We start from the raw sequence: 22,596 nt of genomic DNA, 5'->3' as shown, positions 1-22,596 counted from the left end.
GCCGGGTCTAGTGGTGAGGGCTGGGGCCAGGGTGCCTGGGTTCTATCCCTGGGTCCGGGAGGGCAGCCGGGTCTAGTGGTGAGGGCTGGGGCCAGGGTGCCTGGGTTCTATCCCTGGGTCCGGGAGGGCAGCCGGGTCTAGTGGTTAGAGCCGGGGGCTGGGGCCAGGACGCCTGGGTTCTATCCCTGGGTCCGGGAGGGCAGCCGGGTCTAGTGGTGAGGGCTGGGGCCAGGACGCCTGGGTTCTATCCCTGGGTCCGGGAGGGCAGCCGGGTCTAGTGGTTAGAGCCGGGGGGCTGGGGCCAGGACGCCTGGGTTCTCTCGGGGGCCGGGCGGAGCTGGCGGCCGCTCCCAGCCGCTGGCCGGGATCCCAGGCTGGGCTCGGATTTCAAGGGCTGCCTGCGGGAGACGCGAGGCGGCCTGGGCCCTCCCCGTGGGGGGGGCTGGGACGTCCCGGGGGGGGGCGGGGAGCTCCGTGTCCCAGGAGCGGGGCTGCAGACGGGCTCATGGAGCAGGCAGTCCCCTAGCCGGGCGCTGGCAGGAGCAGCGGGCTCAGAGCCGCGCAGAGCCGGCCCGCTCCAGCCCTGCCGCCTGCCCGCCTGAGCCGGAGCGGCGCCCGGCGGCCCCGCGGGAGCAGGGGCAGATCCCGGCTCGCTCCCCCTTCTGGCGGGGCCGCCCGGAGCGGGGATGTTCTGGATTCGCGGCTTCCTCCTCCTGACCCTGCACGGCGCGGCCGGGCTGCGGGGAGACGGTGAGTCCCGGCGGGGAGTGGGGGCCAGTGGTTAGAGCAGCGGGTGGCAGGAGTCCTGCGTCCTGCGTTCTGTCCCTTTCCCGGGCAGGAGTTGGCCAGGGGGTGCATACGAGGGGGGGGGCGTTACACCCTGCAGAGGGGCTCGGGGGGCTCGGGCCCTCGCCCCCAAAACCCCTGCTCCCCAGAGATCCCCGTGGCACCCCTGGAGGAGGCGGGCAGGGCTGGGCAGGGGGCTGTCAGCTGTGGCAGGAGGCTCCCTTCAGCCAATCGCACTCCCGCCCCACACAGGTGCCAGACCCCCCCCCCCCCCCCCCAGCGCGGGGAGGTCCCAGGGCCGCAGTCGGTCCCTGGCCTGGGGGGAACAGAGAATCCAGGGCTCCTGGCAGCGCCAGCCCTGGGCCGAGATGCCATGTGCGGGGCCCAGCAAAACAAAACAAACAGGCTAAACAGGGCCGGGCGGGGTCAGCGCTTGGCAGATCCCATGGGGAAATTCACAGAGTTGTGGGGCAGGGAGCAGGGGAAGGGGTTTAGCGGGGGAGCAGTGGGGCGGGTAACAGGGTGGAGGGGTCTTGGCAGGGGGCGCTGTGGGGCTCGAGAGGGGTGCTGTGGGGCAGAGGGTTTGGCAGGGGGCACTGTGGGGCTCTAGAGGGGGTGCTGTGGGGCAGAGGGTTTGGCAGAGGCTCTAGAGGGGGTGCTGTGGGGCAGAGGGCTTGGCGGGGGTGCTGTGGGGCTCGAGAGGGGCGCTGTGGGGCAGAGGGCTTGGCAGGGGGCACTGTGGGGCTCGAGAGGGGCGCTGTGGGGCTCCAGAGGGGGTGCTGTGGGGCAGAGGGCTTGGCGGGGGGCACTGTGGGGCTCGAGAGGGGCGCTGTGGGGCTCCAGAGGGGGTGCTGTGGGGCAGAGGGCTTGGCGGGGTGCTGTGGGGCTCGAGAGGGGTGCTGTGGGGCAGAGGGCTTGGCGGGGGGCACTGTGGGGCTCGAGAGGGGTGCTGTGGGGCTCCAGAGGGGGTGCTGTGGGGCAGAGGGCTTGGCAGGAAGTGCTGTGCCAGAGGTTGGGGCTGTGTGGAGGGCAGTGGAGTCTAGTGGGTAGAGGAGAGGCTTGGCGTCAGGACTCCTGGCTTCTTTCCACCCAGCCATCCCACATGCCCCTCCATCTCTCCAGCGCTGTGTCTCTGCGTCTCTGCCAGTGCCTACCCCTCCAGATCCGGCCATGGAGCATCCCGAGGGTGGGGGCTGCGCATGGGAGTCCGCAGCGGTGTATGTCTCCGGGCAGCTGGGACAATGGAAGTGCAGACCCCCCGGCCCGGCAAAGGGCAGCCGACGAGCTAGGAGGTGTCACATTGTATAACCCAGAGCCAATGTCCGGAAACTGTGCCCGGCCGGGGCAAATCTCTGCTTGGCACAGACCAGGGCTGGCGGCCGAGAGCCATGAGAGCTCCCTCTCTCCCCCCGGGAGTCCTGCCTCCCAGCCTCCGCCTCTGCTCTAACCACTCGACCCCACTCCCCTCCCCGAACCAGGGGGAGAGCCCCGGAGACCTGCCTCCTTCCTTTTCCCCTTCCCTGCAAGGTGACCCCCATTTCTTATCGTCCCCCCATGGGCACCCCATGCTTCCTGCTGGGAGCTAAGGCCACGGACAGCTGCTTGGACCAGCTGCCAGGCGCCAGGAAACCTACCGCCTCCTGCAGCCGGCTCCGTGCCGCCCCACAAAGCCCCCTGTGAGGGATCAGAGCCCCCCATGGCGCCACCCCCCCAGCCACCTGTCCATCATAACGCTGGCTATTTTCATGCATGACAACAGGTGGGGCTGGTCCCTAGAGCCCTGCGTCTGCCACAGGGACTCTGAATGGGGAGGTGGGGGGGGCAGGGTCTGGTTACAGGGCTGGGGGGAGGAGAGATGAGCCCCAATGGGGCTTCTTCATCTTTGCAGGGGGATAACTGTTTGTGGGACCCAGACTCCCAATTCCCACTGCTCAGACTCACTACAGCCTATTCCCCTTCCAGAGCTGAGGACAACATTCCCAGCTCGGGGAGGGCAGTGGGGTCTAGTGGTTAGAGGGGCGGGGAGCCAGGACTCCTGGGCTCTCTCCCCAGCTCGGGTGGAGAGTGGGGTCTCCCTCCTGTGCTCAGGGGGCTGCCATGCCCCCACATCCTGTTGACGTGCTGTGTGGCAGGGCTGTCCGCCCCCTCACACCAGCATCTCTCCGAAGGGGAGGCCTGGCAGCTGCTCCAGCTGCAGCTGTTGCAGCTCTTCCAGATGTGGCAGACCATGAAATGGGCCTGGATTCTGCCGTCGGGAGTCTGAACAAGCTGCACCCACCTGCCCTGCCCTAGCCACTAGCCCCCACTGCCCTGGGGAGCCAGAGTCTCCCTGTTCTGTCCAGACCCATCCACAATCAGCACAGGCATCTGCTGTCTGTTCTCCCAGCCGGGCCTACCTTGCCGCTTCCCACCTCAGGCAGGGTCCTTCTCCCTGAGAAAGCGCTCTGCAATCCGGCTCCGTCACACCTATCTCCTCCACCCCTTTGCGGCCCTGGAGCCAGATGCGTCCTCTGATTCATCCCAGGGCGGGCCAGAGCTCTGAGCCAGGCGCCCGCTTGGCAGCGCCTCACTCCCCACGGTAATCAGAAGTGCCCCGGGGAGGGCTCCCGACTCCTCACGCCTTTGAAGGGCACTGGAGCCGGAGCCAAGCCCCCAGCTCGGTTTCCGGAGGCAGGAGCGTGCCTCCAGCTCGCCAGTCTGACCCTCGACTCTGCAGCCCAGGAGGAACCGCTTCCCGCTCCATCTTCCCTGTCTCCCTCCTCCCTTTGTCATCTGAGAGCCCCCTCCTCCCTTTCATCCCTGCAGCTTCTCTACCCCCCCCATGCCTCCATCCTCCCCACTGTCCATTCTCCACCCCCCCCATCTTCAAACACCTGAGACATCTCACCGCCCAGATAACCCGGGTGGGCGATTTTCTCCCAGTTACTCCTGCATGGTGCCTACTAGCTTGTGTGCTGACTAATGCACCTCCCAGGGAGACATCCCGTCTCGATGTGAAGCCGCCAGACAATGGAGAACCGGCCCCTTCGCTGAAGGCTCTGTCCCAATGGCTGAGGATGGGCAATCATGTGTTGCCGAGTATGATCATCTCCCATGGGAGTTGTGGTCCCTCAGGCGGCTGGTGAGGCCGATCCTTGAACCACAGGCGAGGACAGATGCTTCCAGGTACAGCAGGAGGCTGCTGGCCATAACTAGAAGCCAGTCTCCTATTCCTCCTGCACCTCTTCTCCTCCTCAGCATGTCAGCGGCGGGCAAGTTCAAGTCGCGTCGGACTTGTCTCCAGTTTGAGCGTCTCCCAAGGGCCAACGTCAACGTTGCGCTTCTGTAAGCGACCTTTCAGCAAGTCCTTAGAAGGCTGCGTTGTCCTCCTGCGTGACGGCGTCCTTCCAGCTGAGAACACGGCCTGTTCTGGGAGGCGACGGTCTGGCACCCGCACAGTGGGACCAGTCCAGTGCAGTTGCTGACGGATGATCGTTTTCTCGATACTGGTGGTCTTTGCCTCTCCCAGGACACTGATGTTAGTGCTCCTGTCTTCCCATTGATCTTCAAGATCTTGCGGAGGCAGCGTTGGGGATAACGCTCAAGGACTTTCAAGTGATGTCTGTAGCTTGTCCAGGGTTCAGACCCATACAACAGTGTTGGGAGAATGACGGCTTGATAGACAAGAAGTTTGGTGTCTCTTCGAACATCACGATCTTCAAAAGCCCTGCGCCATAAAGGAGCAAAGGCCGCACTGGCACCGCTCAGATGATGTTGGAGTTCTACATCAACATCTGCCTTGGAGGAGCGAGAACTTGCAAGGCAGAGAACATGAACGACCTTCTCCAGTGCCTCTCCGTTGATTGTAATATATGGGGCACATGGTGCCTCTTTTGGACACTTTGGTCTTCTTGGTGTTGAGGCTGAGACCAAGCCATGCATAGGCATCAGCAAACACGTTCAAGATTGCCTGAAGATCTTTCTCAGAGTGGACAAATTGCATTACCATCAGCATACTGAAGTTCCACAACAGATGTGGTGGAAATCTTACTCCTAGGCTACGTCTACACCTGTTCTTGCGCAAAAACTTGCAGAGCGTCCACACTGCACGCGCGTTCTTACGCAAGTACATGTACAGTCCAGCGTCGGAAAACAGGGCTTCTTCTGGACGAGTTATTCCTCTCCCCACAAGGAATGAGCCCTCTTGCACAAGAGCTCTTCCACAAGAGGCCAGTGTAGACGGGCAACATGAATTTCTTGCGCAAGAAAGCCCGGTGGTTAAAATGGCCATCAGAGCTTTCTTGCACAAAAGCACACGGCAGTGTGGACGCGCTCTTGTGGAAGACCTTTTGCAGAAGGTCACTTGCGCAAGAAGCCTGCCGTGTAGACGTAACCCCATGATACAGCTACAGAGCAGTGTTATTTTGGAATAACCGACATTACTCCAAAATAACAGAGAGCACGTCTACACTACAAGCTGCTATTTCAAAATACTGTCGAGCTGGAGCATGTCTTACTCCGTCTCTTGTAACCTCATTTCACAAGGAGCAAGGGAAGTTGGAGGCAGCGTGCTCTTCCTTCGACTTCCTGCTGTGCAGCCAGTGCCAAAAGCCGAGTGACGCTATTTCCTCTTGAGCGACACAATTGACGTCGCTGAAGTTGCGCAGCTTAATGAGACGTTAGCCCCGCAGTGTAGACGTACCCTTAGCTTTCAGCCTGCCGAGCCTAAACAGCTTTCCATCCATTCTGTAGATGATTTCAAGGACAGCCGGGAGCTTCCCAGCAATGAGGTTGAAAATGACAGCCAGAAAGACCGTGAACATGGTTGGGGTGATGATACAGCCCTGTTTGACTGCTGTTTGCACTTCGAAAGGGTCACAGTGCTGCTCAGAACAGTCGCTTTCAGGTTGTCATGAAGCAGCTTTAGGACACTGATGTATTTGTCAGGACAGCTGATCTTCGAAAGTCCAAAGGGCCCGGCATTCACTGAGTCAAAGGCTATAGCTAGATCAGAGGTTCCCAATCTTTTACAGATGAGGACCCATTTTGACAATTCAGGAAGACTTAGTGACCCAGGGCAATTCAAAAAATGTGTGAATGATTCCTTAAGAGCCACCTGGGGAGACACCTGGCGACCCGTTTGAAATGGAATGGCGACCCATATTTGGGTCCTGACCCATAGGTTGGGAAACCCTGAGCTAGATCAATAAAAGCCATGTGCAGTGCTCAGTTTTGCTCCCGACACTTTTCTTGCAGCTGCCGTGCCGTGCAGATGGTATCCACAGTTCTGCGACATGGTCGGAACCGCTCTGTGACTCGGGTAAAACGTCTTCTGACAGGGGCAGGAGACGGGTTGCAAGAACGTTGCCTGCAGCAGCAAGGAGAGATCCCAGGATAGTTTCCACAGTGCGCTTTGTCCCCTTTCTTAAAGGGCCGGGTCGGCGTCTCCTCCTTTCTCCTCCCTCAGCAGCTCTTCCAGTCTGGGACAAGGCAGCCATCTCACCGTCAAACCGATTCCGTTCACGCGCACTGATAGCTGTACGTCCCTCTGGTCGGTCACCGTCTGAGTTGTCCATGTGGATACGTCCCTTCCAAGTTCCAAAGTTGAAAAGTTTCTTGCCTTTCTGACCGCCGGGGCGGAGATCCTGCTGGATGTGGCTGTCCAGCCAGGAAGAAAAGAGGCAAGACTATTTTAGGGCACTTTTTCTAGCCCCCTGCCCATGTGGGGTGAGCAGGGTGGGTCCCAGAGAGGACAGCCCAGCCATGGGTGCAGCTGCGGAAATGCTCGACCTGCCTCAGTCCTCGAGCAAGACGACTGAATCACACCCCACTGCCTGTGTCAGTCTGTGCTAGGAACTTCCGGATCCCTGTCCCGCCACTGGCCGATCCCACCGGGCTGTTGGCCTGTGCAGGTGTTTGCCCCCAAACAGAAGACTGTGCAGGGCTCCTGTACAGTGGAGAGACCAGTGCACAACAGTCACCACCTGTGCTTGAAGGAGAGAGGGCTTGAAACCGCTGGCCAATCAGAGAGCCTCTCTGGGCTGCAGCCTTCATCCCCTTCCCAGCCGGCCACTGGGTCTTGCTCTGCCCTCCCCGCTGTCGAGTCTCCTCTCTGCTCCCCTGTGTGCCGGCCCATTGCTATGCCCTCGGGTCTCAGGCCCCTGCTGTCTTCTCCGATGAGTCCTCTTCCCCTCCCATTCTAGGGTCTTCTCTTGCAGCACAGGACAGCCTGGCGCTTGCAGGTGGCCTCTTACAGCCTGTTCCAAGAGAGGCCAGCCATGTGTCCTGGGGTGGGGATGGAGTCACGACCGGTTGGCCCAGCCACGGACTGACTCCTGGGTTGTGTGGGGTAGGAGACCACGCCTGGCCCTTCCTTGTGGCTCCCCCACCTACATATTCCTCCAACCTCTTCCCCGCAGCTCCAACGCCCCAGTAGCAACACGCCACGAGGCCACCCTGGTGTCCGGCAGTGCTCAGTCGCTGTACATCAAGAGAGCGCTGGGTTCTGGGAGGGGCAGGGGATCTGGTGGGCTAGAACAAGAGGAGCTTGGGAGCTAGGACTTCTGGGTTCTATCCCCAACTCTGGGGGGTGGCCCGGTAGGCTAGAGCAGGGGGGTAGGGAGCCAGGACTCCTGGAGTTGCTTACCCCTCTTCCCCCACCCCCAGAGCCCTCCGAGTGCTTCACAGTGAATGGTGCCGATTACCGGGGGGCCCAGAACCACACTTCCCCCAATGGTGGGGGCCAGCCCTGCCTCTACTGGAACCAGACCCAGAAGCACGCCTACAACACGGCCAAGTACCCCAACGGGGAGTGGGGCCTGGGCAGCCACAACGCCTGCCGCAACCCGGACGGGGACGTGCAGCCCTGGTGTTACGTCCTGGAGACGGAAGAGGGGATCTACTGGAAGTACTGCGACATCCCCACCTGTCACAGTGAGCACCCGCGGGAGCCGGGCATGGGCGCTGGGCCCGATGGCGGGCTCCTGGCACCTAACCCCTCTCTCCTCCTCCTAGTGCCTGGCTACGTCGGCTGCTTCTTAGACTCAGGAAACCCCCCGACTCTGAGCGGCAGCAGCGGGACCTCCCCCAAGCTGACCGTCCAAGACTGCATCCGCTACTGCCGGAAGAGAGGCTACAAGGTAACCCCCCGTGCCCGCCCTGCTGAGCCGGCCGGTGCCCCTGCCTGGGGCTGGAGCGGAGCTGGCACCCCTGAGAGGGGGCTGGCTGGGCAGGTGGATGTAACCCTTTGTTCCCTGCAGTTCGCTGGCGTGGAGGCCGGGTGCGCCTGCTTCTGCGGCAGTGAGGGGGACCTGCGGTGGGCCCAGCCCGTGGGGGCTGTGGAGTGTGACCAGGTCTGCTTCGGCAAAGCCAGCGAGCTGTGCGGGGGGGATGGCCGCATCGGGGTCTATGACGGTGAGCAGGGGCTGGGCAGGAGGGAGAAGGTGGGGGGGAACCTGCGGGAGATGGGTATGGGCACAGTGCTGCAGGGAGCAGAGTGGGGTGCTCTCCCCTGGTAGACAGGGCTGGATGTAGTGCCTCAGGGCAGCACTAGGGGGCGCTGTGCTGCAGGGAGTGGGGGACCAGTAGGGGGCGCTCTCCCCTGGCTGGCAGGGCTGGTCCAATGCCCTAGGGCAGCATTAGGGGGCGCTGTGCTGCAGGGAGTGGGGGACCAGTAGTGGGCGCTCTCCCCTGGCTGGCAGGGCTGGTCCAATGCCCCAGGGCAGCACTAGGGGGCGTTGTGCTGCAGGGAGTGGGGGACCAGTAGGGGGCGTGCTCCCCTGGCTGGGAGGGCTGGCCTGAGTGTGGCACTAGGGGGCGCTGTGCTGCAGGGAGTGGGGGACCAGTAGGGGGCGTGCTCCCCTGGCTGGGAGGGCTGGCCTGAGTGTGGCACTAGGGGGCGCTGTGCTGCAGGGAGTGGGGGACCAGTAGGGGGCGTGCTCCCCTGGCTGGCAGGGCTGGCCTGAGTGTGGCACTAGGGGGCGCTGTGCTGCAGGGAGGGGGGACCAGTAGGGGGCGTGCTCCCCTGGCTGGCAGGGCTGGCCTGAGTGTGGCACTAGGGGGCGCTGTGCTGCAGGGAGTGGGGGACCAGTAGGGGGCGTGCTCCCCTGGCTGGCAGGGCTGGCCTGAGTGTGGCACTAGGGGGCGCTGTGCTGCAGGGAGGGGGGACCAGTAGGGGGCGTGCTCCCCTGGCTGGCAGGGCTGGCCTGAGTGTGGCACTAGGGGGCGCTGTGCTGCAGATCAGCATAGTCCCAGATCATTAACCCTTTCCACACCTCAGCCCTGTTGGCCTCCCCTCAGTTACTCACCCCTGCTCTTCTCCTGACCCCTGCAGTCTCTGTGGGGGCCTGCCAGGGGAACTTCAGTGCCCCCTCAGGGGTCATCTACTCCCCAGACTTCCCAGACGACTATGGCCCCGACAGCAATTGTTCCTGGGTCCTGCGCCCCCCGGGCTCCAGCGCAATAGAGCTCCGCTTCCAGATCTTCGAGATCCGGGACCCCAATGATCAGCTGGAGCTGTGGGATGGGCACAGCCGCCGTCTCCTGGAGCAGTTTGACGGGCATCACCGCCCCGGCCCTGCCCTCCTCCTCCCCACTGACACCCTCCTCCTCAGCTTTCGCTCCGACCAGCTCCTGTCTGCCCAGGGCTTCGCAGTGGCCTACCGGGGTGAGAGATGCGGTTCTATCAGGGCTGTGGGATTCATAGGGAGCCCCCTTGCCTGGAGCTGAGACACGGCCCCTCTGGGTGCGGCTGGGTAACACCCACTGAGGGTTTGTAAGCTGCCTCTGGGATATGGGGGTGGAGGGCGGTTATGGGTGCAGCTGCCTTTGCCTTTGAACTCGGATCCTCAGATTCCCAGGTGCTGCTAATGACACCCTGGGGGCTGGAGCCGGGGTCTGTAATTAGGCACTTGAACACCTGCCTGGGAAGGGAGGCTGGGATGTCACTCGCTAGCAGCAGGTATGCAGTCAGAGCCTGGAAATTCCCTCCGGGAATCTCCTCCCTAGTGGCAGGGCAGGGCCCAGCAGGGGGCGCTCTCCCCTGGCAGGCAGGGCTGGCCCAATGCCCCAGGGTGGCACTAGGGGGCGCTGTGGGGCAGGAAGTGGGGCAGGGCTCAGCAGTAGGCGCTCTCCCCCGGCAGGCAGGGTTGGCCCAATGCCCCAGAGCAGCACTAGGGGGCGCTGTGGGGCAGGAAGCGGGGCAGGGCTCAGCAGTGGGCGCTCTCCCCCGGCAGGCAGGGTTGGCCCAATGCCCCAGGGCGGCACTAGGGGGCGCTGCAGGGCAGGAAGCAGGGCAGGCTCAGCAGGGGGCGCTCTCCCCTGGCAGGCAGGGCTGGCCCAGTACCCCAGGGTGGCACTAGGGGGCACTGTGGGGCAGGAAGTGGGGCAGGGCTCAGCAGTAGGCGCTCTCCCCCCGGCAGGCAGGGTTGGCCCAATGCCCCAGAGCAGCACTAGGGGGCGCTGTGGGGCAGGAAGCGGGGCAGGGCTCAGCAGGGGGTGCTCTCCCCTGGCAGGCAGGGCTGGCCCAGTGCCCCAGGGCGGCGCTAGAGGGCGCTGCGGGGCAGGAAGCGGGGCAGGGCTCAGCAGGGGGTGCTCTCCCCTGGCAGGCAGGGCTGGCCCAGTGCCCCAGGGCGGCGCTAGAGGGCGCTGCGGGGCAGGAAGCGGGGCAGGGCTCAGCAGTGGGCGCTCTCCCCCAGCAGGTAGGGTTGGCCCAATGCCCCAGGGCGGCGCTAGGGGGTGCTGCAGGGCAGGAAGCAGGGCATGCTCAGCAGTGGGCGCTCTCCCCCGGCAGGTAGGGTTGGCCCAATGCCCCAGGGCGGCACTAGGGGGCGCTGTGGGGCAGGAAGCGGGGCAGGGCTCAGCAGGGGGCGCTCTCCCCTGGCAGGCAGGGCTGGCCCAGTGCCCCAGGGCGGCGCTAGGGGGCGCTGCGGGGCAGGAAGTGGGGCAGGGCTCAGCAGGGGGCGCTCTCCCCTGGCAGGCAGGGCTGGCCCAGTGCCCCAGGGCGGCACTAGGGGGTGCTGCGGGGCAGGAAGCAGGGCATGCTCAGCAGCATTGACTGCTGGCCCCATTGGGCCAGGGCAGTGCTAGGGGGCTCATGGCTGACTCTCTCTGTATCTAGGGGTGAAGGACCCCGTGTTAGAGACCTCGGAGGGTGATTCCCAGACGTTGCCCAGTGCCCTGATGCATCCAACCTCCACAGACCAGTTCAACGCCAGCTGGACCCACAGCACGGAAGATCTAACCATCGGGGCCGGAGGTGGGGAATGGGACATAGGGCTTCTCCCTGCAGGGCATCAGCTCCCATCCAGCCCCAGGGAGGGACACTGGCTGGGTGAGGGGTGTGGAATGGGACGTGGGGCCACTGATCCCAATTCCTGCCTTGCTGCACTTCCATACCTGGCCAGGGCTTTCCCCTTCCAGCTCATATTCAACTACCCTTACTCACATACACTGTTTTCTCAGCCATTTTTGTAGGTCCTACATAATCTCTACCTGTTCCTTCTCTCAGGCTGGATTATGTACACAGCTTCAGGGGCTTTTCTCCTCATGCTCCTCATCTTCTCATACCACCTGCGGAAAAGGTGAGATCCCAGGATGGGAATGGTGGGTTAGAGCGGGGGGCTGGGAGCCAGGATTTGGGGTTCTCTCCGCAGCTTTGGGAGGGGAGTGCAGTCTAGTAGTTAGAGCAGGGGGGCTGGTCGCTGGGATTCCTGGGTTCTGTCCCTGGCTTTGGGAGGGAAGTGGGGGCTAGTGGTTAGATCAGGGGTGCTGGGAGCCAGGATCCCTGGGTTCTATCTTTGGGAGGGGAGTGGGGACTAGTGGTTAAAGCCAGGGGCTTGGGAGCCTGGGTTCTCTGCCCTGCTCTGAGAGTGAGGTGCAGTGTGGCTGCGGTGCCCTGTCCCACCAGTTCTGGGGCTTCCTCTGCAGGACCTGCCTTTTTGTGCAGAAGAAAAGTGGGGGACTGCCCGGTTCCTTCTCCACCCTGGGACCCCGATGCCGATGCCAGTGCCTGACGGGGGAGGCCTGGGCCGTGGCCTATCGGCACACGGACGTGCTGATCTGCACTGGCCACAACTCCCGGCACCCCCCACCGCTCCCTGGCTCCGACGACGAGGCTGCTTCCGACTGCACCTGCCTGTGCCACAGCTTGGAGAACCTGACTCCAACCAGCCAGTCCTCTCTCAAGTCGCTCCTGTCCACCAGCTGAGTCGGGGGGGGGGGGGGCAGAGTCACGCACCCCCAGAATTCCCCTCCATAGAGAGGGCAGCTGCAGAGAGACTGCTCCGGAGAAGAGCTGGGGGAACCCTGGAACTGCCTAGGGACCCAGAAATGGGGGTTCATGCCTCAAGTGTCTGCTACCCTCTGTAGCCTCCTACTGCACAGGGACCCAGAAATGGGGGTTCATGATGTGCCCCATGGTCTGCTGTCCCTCAGCCCCACAGCGAGACCCATGTCTCATGCTCCACTGCCCCCCCGAAACAGGGGACATGACTCTCCGCCGCCGCGCCAGCCACCAGAGATGCCATCGAGGAGGGGATGGGTGGCCTTGCCTGCTGCTCTCAGCTGGGCCTCACGGGTGGACCCCCGTGCCTGACGCTGTGGCTGCCCCTTCATGCTGATGCTGGTTTGACCCCCTGAAAGAAGTGGCTGGCCCCAGGGTGAGGGATGGGCTGGCCAGGAGTGGAGCCTCGGGGGGCAGGATCCTGGCCAGAAGACTGGCTGGCTTGGGGGACCAGATGCCCCCCCGGAGATGAGAAGTGCAGCCCAGTGCCACGGGGCACATATGGGCACCATGGGAAGTATGGGGGGGGGGGGACTTGTGCAGCCACAGGGGATCTGTGGGCAGGGAGGCGTAGTCCCCCCTGCATGGGGTTCTGTGTCCCACGTGAGGTGCACTCCTCCAGCCCCACAGCGACATGCTCCAACGCGGGAAGAGAGATGGGATGAGAATGAGCTCGGATTAAATTATTTTCCATATGGGAATGGCTCCTCTTTAGCGTTGGTGCGGGGCGACGGGGGCGGGGGCTGGGAGCCCGGACTCCTGGGTTCTCTCTGGGCTGTAGGAGGGGAATGGGGTTGGGGGGGGGGGCTGGGAGCCCGGACTCCTGGGTTCTCTCTGGGCTGTAGGAGGGGAATGGGGTTGGGGGGGGGGGGCTGGGAGCCCGGACTCCTGGGTTCTCTCTGGGCTGTAGGAGGGGAATGGGGTTGGGGGGGGGGGGCTGGGAGCCCGGACTCCTGGGTTCTCTCTGGGCTGTAGGAGGGGAATGGGGTTGGGGGGGGGGGGCTGGGAGCCCGGACTCCTGGGTTCTCTCTGGGCTGTAGGAGGGGAATGGGGTTGATGGATGGGGGGGGGGGGCTGGGAGCCCAGTCTCCTGGGTTCTCTCTGGGCTGTAGGAGGGGAATGGGGTTGATGGATGGGGGGGGCTGGGAGCCCAGTCTCCTGGGATCTCTCTGGGCTGTAGGAGGGGAATGGGGTTGGGATGGGGGGGGGGGGGGGATGGGGGGGGGGCTGGGAGCCCAGTCTCCTGGGATCTCTCTGGGCTGTAGGAGGGGAATGGGGTTGATGGATGGGGGGGGCTGGGAGCCCAGTCTCCTGGGTTCTCTCTAGGCTGTAGGAGGGGAATGGGGTTGATGGATGGGGGGGGGGGGGCTGGGAGCCCAGTCTCCTGGGATCTCTCTGGGCTGTAGGAGGGGAATGGGGTTGATGGATGGGGGGGGGCTGGGAGCCCAGTCTCCTGGGATCTCTCTGGGCTGTAGGAGGGGAATGGGGTTGGGGGATGGGGGGGGCTGGGAGCCCAGTCTCCTGGGTTCTCTCTGGGCTGTAGGAGGGGAATGGGGTTGATGGATGGGGGGGGGGGCTGGGAGCCCAGTCTCCTGGGATCTCTCTGGGCTGTAGGAGGGGAATGGGGTTTGTGGGGTGGGGGGGCTGGGAGCCCAGTCTCCTGGGATCTCTCTGGGCTGTAGGAGGGGAATGGGGTTGGGGGGGGGGGCTGGGAGCCCAGTCTCCTGGGATCTCTCTGGGCTGTAGGAGGGGAATGGGGTTGGGGGATGGGGGGGGCTGGGAGCCCAGTCTCCTGGGATCTCTCTGGGCTGTAGGAGGGGAATGGGGTTGGGGGATGGGGGGGGGCTGGGAGTCCAGTCTCCTGGGATCTCTCTGGGCTGTAGGAGGGGAATGGGGTTGGGGGATGGGGGGGGCTGGGGATGGGGGGGGGGGGCTGGGTGCCCAGTCTCCTGGGATCTCTCTGGGCTGTAGGAGGGGAATGGGGTTGATGGATGGGGGGGGCTGGGAGCCCAGTCTCCTGGGTTCTCTCTGGGCTGTAGGAGGGGAATGGGGTTGATGGATGGGGGGGGCTGGGAGCCCAGTCTCCTGGGTTCTCTCTGGGCTGTAGGAGGGGAATGGGGTTGATGGATGGGGGGGGCTGGGAGCCCAGTCTCCTGGGTTCTCTCTGGGCTGTAGGAGAGGAATGGGGTTTGTGGGGTGGGGGGGCTGGGTGCCCAGTCTCCTGGGTTCTCTCTGGGCTGTAGGAGGGGAATGGGGTTGATGGATGGGGGGGGGGGGGGCTGGGAGCCCAGTCTCCTGGGTTCTCTCTGGGCTGTAGGAGGGGAATGGGGTTTGTGGGGTGGGGGGGCTGGGAGCCCAGTCTCCTGGGATCTCTCTGGGCTGTAGGAGGGGAATGGGGTTGGGGGATGGGGGGGGCTGGGAGCCCAGTCTCCTGGGATCTCTCTGGGCTGTAGGAGGGGAATGGGGTTGGGGGATGGGGGGGGGCTGGGAGCCCAGTCTCCTGGGATCTCTCTGGGCTGTAGGAGGGGAATGGGGTTGGGGGATGGGGGGGGCTGGGAGCCCAGTCTCCTGGGATCTCTCTGGGCTGTAGGAGGGGAATGGGGTTGGGGGATGGGGGGGGCTGGGAGCCCAGTCTCCTGGGTTCTCTCTGGGCTGTAGGAGGGGAATGGGGTTGGGGGATGGGGGGGGCTGGGTGCCCAGTCTCCTGGGGGGGGGATGAAGGGGTTTGTGGGGTGGGGGGGCTGGGTGCCCAGTCTCCTGGGTTCTCTCTGGGCTGTAGGAGGGGAATGGGGTTGGGGGATGGGGGGGGCTGGGAGCCCAGTCTCCGGGGGGGGATGAGGGGGTTTGTGAAGGCTCTCTGCAGTGTGGGGTCCAGGAGGCAATATGCGTTGCTAAGACCCTATTCTGCATGACAAGTGTATGCTAATGAGCGAGCGGAGGCAGCTGGCGGTGCGAATGGGCTTCCGAATGCAAATGACACCCGAGAGCGGAGAGCAGAAGAGGAGCGTGTTTGCATATATCATGCTAATTAGGCCGGCATAAGTGCGGGCCTGTCTCTTGGGGTGTGGCCTATACGAATTATGCAAATAGACGAACTTCCAAGCCACCCCGCATTGCCCAATAGCCAACAAATACGGTGACAGGGCTCAGCGGAAGCAGTGGGCGTGGCTTATATGGGATATGAAAATAATTGAACACTTCTGGGGCCGGTCATAGATTATGCTAATATAAGGCACTCGTGGGTGTGGTCTGCATATGTTATGCAAATAAAGGAACGCCTGCGTGTGCAGCCCCACCCAGCGCTGCTGTTGTCCAATAGGCAGCGGGCGTCAACATTTATGCTAATGAAGACTCAATTCGGGCGAATAAGGCCTCTTCCAGATGACACAGGAATCCTGTTTCATGGAAATGAGGGGGCGTGTCCATATTATGTAAATACAAAAAGTCCAGGGAATCCTTGCAGCGTGCGGCCCGTTTCCCAGCTACTCAACAGGCTGGCGATGCAAAGCACATGCAAATGAGGGGGCGGTGCACTTCGTATTTACCACGTGGCGCAGTCATTATGCAAATTACGCGTTAGGTCCGCCAGCGCAGCCCGTGGGGGGCGTGGTTGCTATGCAAATGAGGGGCGGAATTCGGCTCGCTCGTGCATACTAATGAGGCGGTGGGCGGGGCCTCGTGAGCTCACAGCGGGCGGGGGCGGGGCGCGGCGCGGCGGCTGCCGGCCGGGCGGGCGCAGGCAGGCAGCGGCCCCGGGATGCGGTGCAGCTGACCGCGGGGGGGGGGCCCCGGGCCATGGCCTTCCTGGGGGGGCCCCGGCTGCTGGACTGGGCCAGCTCCCCCCCCCACCTGCAGTTCAACCGCTTCGTGCTGACGGGCTACCGGCCGGCCAGCTCGGGCTCGGGCTGCCTGCGGAGCCTCTTCTACCTGCACAACGAGCTGGGCAACATCTACACGCACGGTGAGCGGGCCCCGATCCGCCCCGGGCCCCGATCCCCTGCGCCCCGCTGCCCCCCGGGCCCCGATCCCTGCGCCCCGCTGCCCCCCCGGGCCCCGATCCCTGCGCCCCGCTGCCTCCCCGCATCCTGATCCCCCCGTCCCCCGTATGCACTGTGAGCCCCCTGGGGCCTAACCCCCGTACCCCACTCCCCCTCCTGGGCCCAATCCGTGCACTGGAAAGAACCACCTGCACCCTAACCCCCTGGGCATCCTGATCCCCCTGCATTCGCATCCCCTCCCCACAGTGCGCTGTGCACCGTCCCCATGCACCCTGCGAGCACGGAGCAGTGCCACCCTGGGAGGCTGACCCCCCCCCCCCATGCACCAGGAAGTGTCCCCACGTGGGGCCAACCCCTCCCCCATATACCTGTCAGTACCTCTCCCTTCTGTGCACCCCGCAGGGCACCTCCCAGCCCAATTGCCTCCCCTGGGGCTGAGCCCCTCCTGCACCTGGCAGCACCCCCACATGCACCAGGAAGTGTTTCCCCTGGGCCCAATATCCTCCCCCTCGCATTGAGTGGTGCTCCCTGCACACCGATCCCCACCTGCATCCCACCCAACCCTGCTCCCTCCTGCAGGCTACCCCCCCACCAGCCCCCTAGTGCTCTGCAGGCGCACTCTGCCCCCATGCGCTGGCCTCCCCGCCCTGATCCCCTCGGCACTGACTCCATGTCCACCCCCTGAGCCGCTGAGTGTGCAGAGTCCCATCCACACCAGTCCCTGAGCCCCATGGCCTCTGCCCACCACTTCACCAGCACCTACAGCGCAAAGCACCCGCTCTCGACCCCAGTCCCCTGCCTGTGCATCCGGGCCCTGCCCTAATCTGTCCCCCCCATTGAGCTTGCTAGGAGTCCCCTTGCTCCTCCATGCCCCACTCCAGCCCTGGGAGATCTGGAGAGCAGGGCGGTTCTGGCCCGGGTAGCAGAACCCAGGAGCTGGCCATGGTGGGGCTGGGAGCCAGGACTCCTGCATTCTCTCCCAGCTCTGGGAGTGGAGGGGGTTGGGCAGGGCCCTTGATTGCAGCCATGCCAAGTGAGTCCCAAGTTCACGAGCAGAGCTGCTTCCTGGGTCTCCACCCAGCCGGCAGGGCCTGAGGAAAGACACCTGGCTCCGGGAGAGGCCCTGGGAGCTCAGCTGACATCCGTTCCCCCTCGATCTGCTGAGCTGAGCACAAAACCCACCCGCAAAGTGCCACTGGGATCCAGGAGACCTGGCTCCTACCCTGCCCCAACCACTAGACCCCACTCCCCTCCCGGAGCCAGGCATGGAACCCAGGAGTCTAGGCTCCCACGCCCTGAGGAAGGGGATGTGGGTGTAGAGGGGGCATCCCTGGTACTAGCAGACAAGCTGGGCAGTTCCAGCCTGTTACCCAACTAGTGGCTGGTGGCAAAGGTGTGTGCAGGGGATGCCCCAGATCAGCTACTGTTAATAGCTTCCTAGGACTCCTGGGTGGGGTGTAGTGGTTAGAGCAGAGGGGCTGGGAGCCAGGACTCCTGGGTTTTCTCCCCAGCAGGGTCCCTCTCTGCCCTGCACCCCCATGTCACCTCACTCTGGCCTTCAGGGACCTTGGTCTTAGAGCCTATGGGACCAGGTGGAAACTGGCTGGGGCAGAAGTGACAGCAAATCGCTGTTGAGTTGTGACCTTCTCAGCATCCCCATAGCCCCCCTTTTCCTGGTGCCTGAGACATCTCCTGGGATTAGCTGGGATCAGCTCGGCTCAGCTCAGGGGGTAGTCACCTGAAGAGGCAGAGGCAGCTTGGCAGTTTAGAGGTCAGATGAGGACTCCTGGAATCTATCTCCAATTCTGGGAGGAGAGTGGGGTCTAGTGGGTGGTCTGGGAGCCTGGACTCCTGGGCTCTACCCCTGGCTCTTGCATGGGAGTGGGGTCTAGTGAGTTAGAGCAGGGGGCTGCGAGCGATGACCATGTCTCTGCAGGAGGCTGGATATGAGGTCCCCGTTCCTGGGTGACGGTCCAGGGCTGTGTTGTTAGACAAAGGCCAGTTGGCCCCTCTGGTTAGGTCCCCACTCAGATTAAATGGCCACAAGACTCTCCTTCATTTCCTGTCTCACATGCTGTGGTGGTGTGTGTGGTTTTTACTTGTTGCCTGCCCAGAGGTGGCTGCATCTCGGGTTCTGGGAGGCCTGCAGTGAAGGATGGCTCAAGGCCAGCAGCCAGTTCTCTGGCGCCAGCCCCTGTTCTCTGCCATGCAGTGCCAGGATCAATGCTTCCTGCCAAGCGCGGGTCCAGGAGCGTGGGAAGGGAGTTGAATTGCCCTCTGACACTGAACTGTGCGGAGGGACTGATCCTGCTGGAGAGGGCAGGTCAGGGGAGCTGTGTCTAGGAAGAGAAGAGACATCTGGGGAGGGAGGCTTGGAAGCGGAGATGTGCATGGTGGGGACAGGGATATGGGGTGCTGGAAGTGTTGGGAGGTATGGGGGGACCAGAGGAAAATGAGGCCTGTAGATGTACGGAGAGGGACCTGTGGGGGCTGGAGATTTGGGGGGCTTTGCCCTAAGCAGGAGTGTTGGTGGGGGAAGTGGGATCCTGCCTGGGGAGGTTGGACGTGGATGCCAGAAGGAATTGTAGGGGAGGAGGGTAGCATGAACTGAGCAGTTCTCCCTTCCCCCCAATGACTTTGAGGGCGGGGGCCCAGACAGCCCTGGGGGAATGTTTCCCTGAGGGGGAATTGCCAGTGCTGGGATGCAGGGGCCGGTTGGATGGAGACTTGCCTTTGGGGACTGTTCATAGAGGGTCCGTCGGGCCAGCACGGAGAGGCGGCCCATCTGGGCTGGGGCGCTCTCTCTGCAGCAGTGCCCCCTGGCAGATCCTCCCTCAGCTTTTAGCTCTTTGCCTAATGATGATCTCATTAAGGGCTCAGGTCTGACCTGGGGCCCTGACGTCAGGGCCAATGCCTGCCTCCCCCGCATAGCTCCCTGCCTAAGTGTCTTAGACCTGGGTGCCTGGCCCTATTCCTGCCCTACAGGTGTCCCTGGCAGGGCTGAGCCGGCACCGCCCTGCACTGACACGAGTTGTCTGATTCTCAGCATCGCTCCAGGGCTCAAGAGACTTCCCAGACTCCAGGACTCCTGGGTTCTATCCAGGCTCTGGGAGGGCAGTGGGGTATAGTGGGTTGGGAGCGGGGCTGGGAGAGCCGGGACTCCGGGGTTCTGCTCACAGCTCTGGGAGGGGAGTGTGGGCTAGGGTTTAGACCTGGCATTGGGAATTGTCTCTGGAGCGTACGTCATGCTTTGGCCTCGTATACCTCGGCGCTGGATGCCTCTAAGCCTGAGGCAAGCCGTCCCTCTGCAGCGTTATACGCGCGGGTTCTCTAGCTGCCACACCCCAGAGCAGGCTGCATCTCTGCTGGTTCATATTCCCTCTGCAGCCGCTGGAAGCTGGGGCCATGGACTCTGGGCTCTCAGTTGTCAGCAGAACAGCTCAGCGTCTGCTTTCTTTGCTGATTCTGCTCCCGGTGCCCTTGGCACTGTGGAGGAATGGGGGAGGGAGGGGTCACCTCTAGACACCTGGGCCCGGCACGGGAGTGAAAGGAGGGGGCTCGATAGCCCTCTCCAGCAGGATCTGGGAGGCCTCTGCCCTTGGATACAGGACCTGCCAGGCCCTTCAGAGACCTAGAGCAGGGTGGGGTGTACAAATACTGGACTCTCAGGAGGGTTGTGAAGGAAGGTGGCGCTGTATTAATACACTGCCGCTAGCTGTAATTGTCCTGCCGCAGTCAGCAGGGCAGTGGAGTCTAGTGGGTTAGAGCTGGGGGGCTGGGCTCTTGCCCCAGCTTGGGGGTGGGGGCTGGGATCTAGGATCGAGGGGAGCTGTCAGAGCTAGGGGGTGGCAAGGAGCCCCAGGCTAGAACAGCCAGGGGCTGTGGGTCGGATCATCTCGCTGCCCTTGAGGCTGTCCCTTCAGCCAACCCCAGAAGAGCTGATAGTGGTACCAGCTGCCGCCTCCAACCCTTCTCATCTTTGCCTGTTGTAGAGCTGGGGACAAAACCCAGGAGTCGTGGCTCTCGGGCCCCTGCTCTACCCACTAGACCCCGCTCTCCTCCCAGAGCTGGGCTAGAACCCAGAGAAACAAACAGTTGGGGTCACGCTGGGAGTGTCCAGGGAGCCGGGGTGGAGGCAGGGCTGGTTCTGGAGGGACTCCAAGGCAGGGAGCTAGCATGTGGCCCTGAGGGGGGGCAGATGCTGCCTTGGATTGGCTTGTCTTAGGGCAGTGGGCCTGTCTCTGCTGCTGAGCCTCTCTTGTCTTGGTCTCAGGCATCCCTCTGCTGGGTTTCCTCTTCCTGCTGCCGCTGTCCATCCCGTGGGCACGGATCTCGGTGGGCTGGCTGGCTGTGGTGCACTACCTGGCCTGCGTGGTGCCCCAGCTGGGAAGCGTGCTCTACCATCTCTTCATGAACCACGAGGGGGGCCCCGCTGTTTACCACACTCTGCTCACCCTCGACATGTGCGGGGTCTGCATGGTCAACACGTTGGGTGAGTGGGGATGGGGGGCATGGCCTGGGGGTTATGGAGGTAATGGGGGCATTGCTCTGGGGTGTGAGGGACAGATGGAGGGTGTAGGGGACTGGCTGGGGGGTTATGGAGGGGTAGGATTAGGGGATCAGACAGGCAGAGCTAGGGCCGAGGATCCAAAGCGGGAGGAGGGGAGGCAGAGTGGGGTTACAGGGAACAGATGGGCGAGGCTGGGCTGCCTGGGGGTGCGGAAGGAGATAATTACCCACCTCTAACCCATTTGCCTGCCTCCCCGCAGGTGCCCTGCCCATCATCTACTGCACCCTGGCCTGCTCTCCACTTCCCCGCACGGCCTCCCTGCTGGCCTACACGGCGCTGTCCAGCTACGCCATCTTCTGTGCGGTGACGGCCCACTCCAACGTGCGGCGGCTCTGCTCCTTTGCCTGGCAGGCCCTCTTCCGCTTCTTCTTCTTCTACCTGCGCTGGGCAGGCCTGGGCACAGGCCACCCCTCCTCGCTGCGCTCGTACCTCATCATGGATGGCCTGGCGCTTCTGGGGGGCGTCATCAACATCTCCCGCGTGCCTGAACGCTGGCAGCCCGGCCGCTTCGACTACTGGTTCAACAGCCACCAGATCATGCACGTGCTGGTGGTGGTCAGCATCCTCTACCTCCACTGGGGGGTGGTGGCCGACCTGCTGTGGGTCACCAACTACGCCTGCCCCCAGGACTGACCAGGCCCGCCAGCCAGTGAGGATGGTGTGACCTTGTAGCTGCATCCCTCCAGGTCATTCCATGATTGATTCCCATTGGCCCGGGGAGGAGGGGTCAGGATGGCCAACAATAGACTCCCATTTGCTGAGGCATCTTCTGGATCCACTCCTGTTTGCTCCAAGGTGTCTTCTGGATGGCTAGCGATGGAGTCTCATTGGCCAAGGTGTCTTCTGGATCCACTCCTGTTTGCTCCAAGGTGTCTTCTGGATGGCTAGCGATGGAGTCTCATTGGCCAAGGTGTCTTCTGGATCCACTCCTGTTTGCTCCAAGGTGTCTTCTGGATGGCTAGCGATGGAGTCTCATTGGCCAAGGTGTCTTCTGGATCCACTCCTGTTGGCCAACAATGGATTCCCATTGGCCAAGGCACCCTCTACACTCCTTTTGGCCAGGGGTCTTCTGGATGGCCTGCAATGGATTTCTAACGGTTCTGGCGATTTCTGGATCACCAGAGCAGGAGTCCCATGGGCTGAGAGTAATTCTGGACCACCAGGGATGGAACCTATAGGCTGCGATCCACTGGAGCCTTCTGGATCACCAGCAATGTTTGCCCATAGGGACTGGGGGCAGAATGGGGGCACTGTTTTGGTGAGAGAGGGAGTGGAGCAGCCCCTCTGCCCTTTAGACCATGTATCCAGGTATCCTACAGACGTTGACACCATGCAATACTTTCTACTTTTTAAAGGGCTGATGAGGTACCTGGATGCCGGGGTCTGCACTGAGTAGGGGCTGGGGGGGAGGTGGCCCAGGAGAAGCTAGGGGCAGTGTCAGTGTCCGAGTTGCCTCCCAACACTAATGAGCTGGCCTCTGTGGAGTGGAAGGCAGGGGAATCTGTTGTTACAGCAGAACTGGAGGGAAGAGGGAACAAGTGACACAGCTGAGGTGTGGGGGAAGGGTTGAAAAGAGAAACAGGACTCCTGGGTTCTATCCTGTTACTGCCACTACCCTTGGGCCAAGTGGCTTCCACCGCATGTGCCGTTTCCTGCTGCTTCACTCTGAGAGTGGGGTGGGGAGGGGAGGCATTTCCTGTCACTGAGCCCTGCGCTGCACTTTCTCCCCTGCAGCGGGAGGAACAGGGATTCCCCTTTCTGCAGCAGTCACAGCTCCTAGTGCAGTAACAACCAGCGGGGACTGTGTCCCCATCAGCCTGCTTTTTTAACTACGTGTCCCATCTGCTGCTAACCCCATGGTGCTCACTGGGAGCCCCAAGGCTCCACTTCCACCTTCTGCTGGCACTGAGGTGTACATACTATTCCCCCTTTCCCTTAGGCAACTGAGGGTCCCAAACACAGAAGTATTCCTGAATCACAGT

At 62.9% G+C, this 22,596-nt stretch overlaps 2 protein-coding genes across 2 annotated transcripts; both read left to right on the top strand.

The window, feature by feature from the left end:
- Positions 1-440: 440 nt before the first annotated feature.
- On the top strand, positions 441-12,741 carry KREMEN2 (kringle containing transmembrane protein 2). The gene is made up of 8 exons (XM_075928740.2): positions 441-750; positions 7,432-7,698; positions 7,780-7,904; positions 8,025-8,178; positions 9,098-9,430; positions 10,883-11,020; positions 11,273-11,345; positions 11,692-12,741. Exons 1-8 carry the CDS (start codon positions 687-689, stop codon positions 11,969-11,971), a joined length of 1,434 nt encoding a protein of 477 aa, XP_075784855.1. The 5' UTR covers positions 441-686; the 3' UTR covers positions 11,972-12,741.
- A 3,026-nt stretch (positions 12,742-15,767) lies between these two features.
- PAQR4 (progestin and adipoQ receptor family member 4) lies at positions 15,768-21,982 on the top strand. The gene is made up of 3 exons (XM_075928757.2): positions 15,768-16,007; positions 20,318-20,536; positions 20,814-21,982. Exons 1-3 carry the CDS (start codon positions 15,842-15,844, stop codon positions 21,245-21,247), a joined length of 819 nt encoding a protein of 272 aa, XP_075784872.1. The 5' UTR covers positions 15,768-15,841; the 3' UTR covers positions 21,248-21,982.
- The last annotated feature ends 614 nt before the right edge of the window (positions 21,983-22,596 follow it).

The sequence above is a fragment of the Pelodiscus sinensis genome, chromosome 5, assembly GCF_052426305.1.
Source record: "Pelodiscus sinensis isolate ZL-2025 chromosome 5, ASM5242630v1, whole genome shotgun sequence".
NCBI classification, from domain to species: domain Eukaryota; kingdom Metazoa; phylum Chordata; order Testudines; family Trionychidae; genus Pelodiscus; species Pelodiscus sinensis.
The sequence above is the reverse complement of the archived record's forward strand: the minus strand, read 5'-3'. Positions and strand labels throughout refer to the sequence as shown.